This window comes from Frankliniella occidentalis, unplaced genomic scaffold, assembly GCF_000697945.3.
Source record: "Frankliniella occidentalis isolate FOCC.00 unplaced genomic scaffold, Focc_3.1 Scaffold3743, whole genome shotgun sequence".
Classification (NCBI taxonomy): Eukaryota; Metazoa; Arthropoda; class Insecta; order Thysanoptera; family Thripidae; genus Frankliniella; species Frankliniella occidentalis.
The window spans coordinates 1-6106 of record NW_026270797.1 but is presented as its reverse complement, the minus strand read 5'-3'; the positions used below and the strand labels follow the sequence as shown (position 1 = coordinate 6106).

General features: G+C 41.9%; 2 protein-coding genes across 2 annotated transcripts; one reads left to right on the top strand and one right to left on the bottom strand.

Moving 5' to 3' along the window:
* Positions 1-6: 6 nt before the first annotated feature.
* Positions 7-2908, top strand: LOC127752079 (muscle M-line assembly protein unc-89-like). Its single transcript, XM_052276633.1, has 4 exons — positions 7-225; positions 427-991; positions 1067-2077; positions 2163-2908. The coding sequence occupies exons 2-4, from the start codon at positions 838-840 to the stop codon at positions 2357-2359; spliced, it is 1362 nt and encodes a 453-aa protein (XP_052132593.1). The 5' UTR covers positions 7-225; positions 427-837; the 3' UTR covers positions 2360-2908.
* An 11-nt stretch (positions 2909-2919) lies between these two features.
* LOC127752080 (lysine-specific demethylase 4-like) lies at positions 2920-5154 on the bottom strand (the record flags this gene model as incomplete). Its single annotated transcript, XM_052276634.1, is given in 3 exon segments — positions 2920-4396; positions 4478-4626; positions 4992-5154. Coding segments are annotated over 3 exon segments (711 nt in total). The 3' UTR covers positions 2920-3939.
* Between the last annotated feature and the right edge of the window lie 952 nt (positions 5155-6106).

The window sequence follows — 6106 nt, the reverse complement described above, 5'->3', positions numbered from 1 at the left end:
TGCGAGGCCCGCAGTGAGGAAGGCAAGGGCCGCCCGCTGCCCCGGCCTGCTGTCCAGTGGGACATGCGCTCCAACGACAGTCAAGTGCACGCCCCAAAGGAGCAGCTCAGCCAGGACAGGCACCAGCAGCGCCGAGCTGCAGAGGCAGACCACAGGGAAGCCGCACCGCACCAGGAGGCCGACCCCGCGAGCGCCCCGCTGCGGGCCCCCCTCCAGGATCCAGAGGTAGTTCGGCGTGTGGAGCGCCTGCTGACGTGGCAGGCGTGTCTCCGGGGGACGGGGACGGGGTAACTAAGACAAACTAGAATATTGCAAACTTCATTTGCTTTTGTTTTTTTTACCCTTTCCCCCACCAGACCTGCCATTTCCTTCCGCTTCACTCATGCGTTTCCGCCCGATTCATTCGTCACGTCATTCTCGTTTCAGACGCCATTATCGTTCCTCCACATTGAGCATCGTTGCCATTGACGTTATCCGAGCCCATCGCACTTTGGAGTTATCTGTCGTAAGTCTGGTGGTTGCCTTTTCGATCATTTATTAAGGATCCATGCGTCTCGCTGTGTTCGGTATTCGCTTATTGCAAATTCACTGCTCTTAAATACACTGATTCTTCGACCCTCCGTAAGAGCGCATGGAGTCGAAATTGTAAGTTTGAATCGAGTTTCTGCCTTCACTTGCTCTCTTCACGGGGCCTTACGTATTTCAAAGTGTCCTTATCAGTGACTATACATGTGTTGTCACATCAGTAATTCTCGATACATGAAGAGGTTAGGTTGCTTGCCCGTGGGTGCCATGCACGTGTCTACTTGTTATTGGTTCTTGTCTTCATTTCTGTAGATGGACGAGGACGAAACGCAGAGGATCCGCGAGGCTCTCCTCCGACTCCTAGCACCTGTAAAAGAGGCAGCTGCCAGTAATGACCCGCTGATGGTGGTGCCTGCAACCAGTGGGGCAACTCAACTTGGATCCTTTGGGCCTGAGCACTTCCAGTGTAAGTAATAAATGTTTCCCTTACCTGAAATGTAGTCAACCTATCCTCCTCTAACAATTGCTTTTTACGTTCCAGTTTTCATGAGTATGTATGAAGCGTACACCAACGGAAGGTTAATCATTAAACCTGAGGAAGCCAATGCCAGCGTCAATCAGCAAAACAAGAGCGATACAGGCCCATTGCCCAATGCAAGCAAGTCTCCAAGAGCTTACCCGACACCATCCACTATTCAAGAAGTTAAAACTCCCACCAGCTCTCCACGACGTGAGAAGTCTCCTGAAATTGACTGTTCCCTCCTGGACAAGCCAGGTTCATCCAAGTCTGCCTCCTGGAAGAAGAAGCCTGAAGCAACTTGCACACAAAGGGAGCGATCTCCAGACCTCAGCCTGTCTCCCACTAGAAATACTCATCGCTCTTGTTCTCAAAATCTGAAACGTCCTTACAGTTCTCAAGGGCGGGAGAAGTCTCCTGAAATCGACTGGTCCTACCTGGACAAGCCAGGTTCATCCACGTCTGTCTCCTGGAGGAAGAAGCCTGAAGCAACTTGCACCCAAAGGGAGCGATCTCTAGGCCTCAGCCAGTCTCCTACTAGATATACTCATCGCTCTGGATCTCAAAACTTGAAACATCCGTACAGTTCTCCAAGACGTTACAAGTCTCCTGAAATCGACTGGTCCTGCCTGGACAAGCCAGGTTCATCTAAGTCTGCCTCCTGGAGGAAGAAGCCTGAAGCAACCTGCAACCAAAGGGAGCGATCTCCAGATTTTAGCCAGTCCCCCACTAGGATCAGTCATCGCTTCAGGACTGCAGCTCTAAATCACCCTTCTGGTTCCTTTAGCCGCAGTAGCTTTCCAGATAACAATGGGTCTCATATTGACCAGCCAGGTACATCACAGTCAGTTTCAGCAAGAGAAGAGCCTGACTTAACCCGGACCCGCAGAGACCATTCGCTAGACCAAAGCAGTTCTCTTGCTAGAACTTCTCGTCGCTCTGAAAATATTCAACGGCCTTTCCTTTGTCAAAGACGCCAGCCTTTATCTTCTCAGGAACCTGGTAAAAAACAGCAGCAATCTAAGAAAAAAAAAGGCAATTGTTTTAATTACTTTGGCAATACTGTTATGAATTTAACTCGTACCATATGCTAATTGTGTCTATTTTTTATTTTCTGTAGGTATGAAAGCCGCAGCTATGTGCTTAATTTGTTTGGAAAAGGGTCGGAAAGATCTCTTTTGCACTAATTGTGGGCATACTTTCCACAAATCTTGTCTTGCTGAGTGGGATAAGGTTCAGAAAAAAAGGAAACAACCAGAAAAAATTTGCCCGACGTGTAAAAAAAAATATGGCCGTTTCTTTAAAATCAGGATGTAGGTATTAAAATCAAATTTTCCTGCATACAACAATTGGTGCTTTTTAAGTTCTGTTTGACTTTTTTCTTTGTTTATGAATAATATTTCTTAAAATTGTTATATTCCTATGTAAGCTAAGGACACCCGATGGACACTCAATGAAATTCATGCCTTAATCTTTTGTTGGATCAGAGAAGATTTGTGAACCTTGCTTATCTAGTGTGATTACTCTGACTTAAGAAAAGAAGACTAAGGTTCCAATTAAAGACAAGGTATGGCGTTCATTGAGGTAGGCATCGGACCTATAGTCTGATAAGTCCAGTAATTACAGAGTCAATTTTTTACAATTGTGTTATTTTATCTTGTACTGACACTTTTTGTAATGTTTTAAGACAGGCTCTGAAAACTTAACAGTGTACATTGTATGCCGATATATCAGCAATCATATCAGCACACAATGTACACAGTTGAGTTTTCAGAGCGTTTTGAAGTTTTGTTTCCTTTTTCTTTTATAGAAAAATCAATGCATGACAATTTTTTTCATTTCTGTGACATGTATCACTTTTCTTAATTGTTGTATAACTGATTTTTTATAGATCTGTTTAACTGTGACCTATTTTATTCTTAAGTATTTTGTTCTTGTTCGTTGAATTGTTTAATACCAAGTCACAACTGTGTGATTTCCTCATGCAAATAAATAGCTGTCAGACTTGGTATGTTCTGGTTTACTTTCCAACTGTCACCCGTCATCATGCACTTGGTGAGCTGTAAGTGTGGGATTCCAGCCCAGTTTAAATGCAAGAAATGAAATTCATCGGCTATAAGAGGATGTAACTGTATGCTGAGCCCTAGTGCTGACATTTAAATTTGCCTTTGTGTAGACTTGCACACTTCACATTTGTCTGGGGTTCACAATGACTAAGGTACAGTAAGATTTTCACAGGCTGTCCTCATTTAATTGAAGGAACGCCACCACAAGTCGAACACTTTCTCCTTCCCGTAAACTCTGTCTGGATTGTCAGATTGGTAGCCTGGTATTTTGCTAGGTTGCAAAAAATTAGAATTACTTCTTTGTGCTAGTAGTCCTATACATTAACCTTATCATGAGGTAAAATTTAATATATATTTGAAATGAATTTGCATCTCTTCGGAAAATTTTTATGCTGTATAGTGCATCATTTGACGACAAACAAGCTTAAAACGGGCCAGATTTTGAAAGGGTTTTTCTCTGGGAAACATCCAAAATGTATAATGTCAGAGTGATCCTACCTGGCACCAGCAAAATCCAAACAGTTCAAGAAAGAGGAAGAAAAAATGTAACAATTTTGTGTAGAAGTGCTTGCTAGGAAATGGGAAGCTGGGTAGGGGTAACAAATTTGTAGTGCAGCTACTTCAAAAGCGGAAGATGCAGAAGCAATAAAAAGAACAGTATTTTCAAGTTGTTGAAAGCAAGTATATTTATTGCATATGAGAATGAAACTTATTGCTTAAAACATCTTAATTTTGGCAGTGTAGACTATCAGTACATAAACTTAACAGTGCCTAAAAGGAAAAAGGCAAATTATTTCTTATAAAGGTTTCATTACGCTATAGTAAGTCTTACTAGTCAGAATGAAACCTTTTCATATGAAAATTAAGGTGAAAAGTGGAACCTCTCAGGAACCGTTTACAAACAGGGCAAGTATTATCTTGAGTAGTTTTAGGTTTGTATGCAGGGTAAGAGGCATCAACAAGGCGACACAGATTTACAGAGTCTTCAGGATGTTTGGCAGCAATGTGCTTTTTGCAGCGAGCAATCTTGTTTTCTTGAAATGTTTGCTTGCACTTCGGACATATAATGGTTCTATTTTTGAGTGGCTGTCTGGTACTAGTAGTTTCAGAGTTTACTTTGCTGCTTTCAACCACCTTGCCACTTTCTTCGTCACTTCTCTCAGGGTATCTGACTTCCATTGGGTGGGTTCTTGGGAACATGAGCAATGTCTGGTTGTTATAAGTATCCATTAGGTCTGGTCGACAACTCCTGACTATTTCTGTGAAGTCCAGCTGGATCTGGTCCACACTGCAATGGGAGGCAAAGTATTGAAAATTAAGTGCAAACTCAAATCTGACACGAGGGAAAAGAAAGAGGAGAGGTCCTTACTTGCACATGCATGTTGGAGCATATATACCAAGTTGTACCCAGTCAGGGTCACCAAAGTTAGCGGCCATTGCAAGATTGTGACCCATATTGAAGCCAGCATGTAAGGCAAAGGGAAAGGTAATCATGAAATCCCCAGGTTCTTGCAGGGCCTGAAAAAGAAACAGTTTCATAAGGAATCTAAATTACTTCATATCACTTATGACTTAAAGATGAAAAAATGACAATGCCAGGACTTTTTTAAGAGTTAAGAATAGTATTGTAATTTTAGGTGTTCAATCACAGATTCTGTTCGAATCAGTTCATTAAAAGTAAGCATGCATCACAGGTAGCACAATACCAAACTTGAAGTAAAAAGTGTGAATGGTACTTTTTTTAAACTTGCTACAAATTTACACAAACCTCCCTGGTCAAAAATAATTTAAAAAAATAATTTTAAAAGTCGTACTTTTGGCCCAATATGTCCTTGGACATCTAGCTGTTATTAAGGTCCTAGCACTTGCTGTAGTGTACTTACAGTAGTGTATGGAATGCCATGAAGATCAAAGAAATACTTGGGATTTGCAATTAAAACCTTGTGGTCGACAAGTAGCGCTCTGCAGGAGGTGTGACCTTTATCCATGTGCAGAGAGGCAGTTATCTTATCCACTAACCCAAAATACTTAGGATCAATACCAAACCTGTATGAATGAAGCAGAAACAACATCATGATCAGCAGAGTAAGTGACAGTATTCAAAGGGAATGTCAAAGATTTATGGGGCACTTACCACAATTTAGGAGCACCCTTGATGTTGTAGTTAATACTGAATAGCCCTGCATCTTCAATATGCCATGGGAAAAAACTATGAGCAGTTCCGCTGTACACATAAGGGTACGCCAGGCCAACATATTTATCTGTTAGGTGGTCTAAAACAGTTTTCAGATGAGACAGTGAAAAATCCTTGCACAACTTTATTTTGATGCCTCGGTGAAGTTGAATTCCTGCTCCATATAAGATAGGAGAGATTTTCTCATCATTCTTTCTTGATGCGTCCAGTGCTCGTAAAACTGCAAAGCAATGGTCTGTGAGACCTGTTACACCTCTCTCCTTTAAAACCTGATAACTAAACAGGAAATATAGTTCAGTTCATAGTTTGTTCAACATCACATAATTAAAATAAGAAAAAGTAATTACCAGCAGTTGCTCTCATCTTTGCAATCATAGGAGGAATCGCAGGAGGCCTCTGTCACAAACTGCTGCCGTTCTTCAGGTGAGCATGGTACTTTGCGGTATTGGAATATATCCTGGTCTGGAGACGTTTGAAAAGCAACCTGCGCGTCCGGTTGGTAATCGAAATACTTTGATTTTGTTTTGCGGTCATAACTTTGACGCTTGAAAACTTTCTTCATCAAGCTCATAACAGCAGTACAAACTTCATCATTCCTCCGATCTTCTTCAGAAAGACGCAACTGTGAATAAGAAAAAGTCAAAGAATTTTAAAAAGGGTATGCAGACAGTAACATAATGATATGGTAACAAACATACTACGACAAGTCCCGTCTACAATACTTCAAAATAGGAGGTTGAGACGCACCCTAACCAAACCAGTGTGTCGCCCGTTTAGAGCTGTCCTCATCCAAGCCACGAAAGC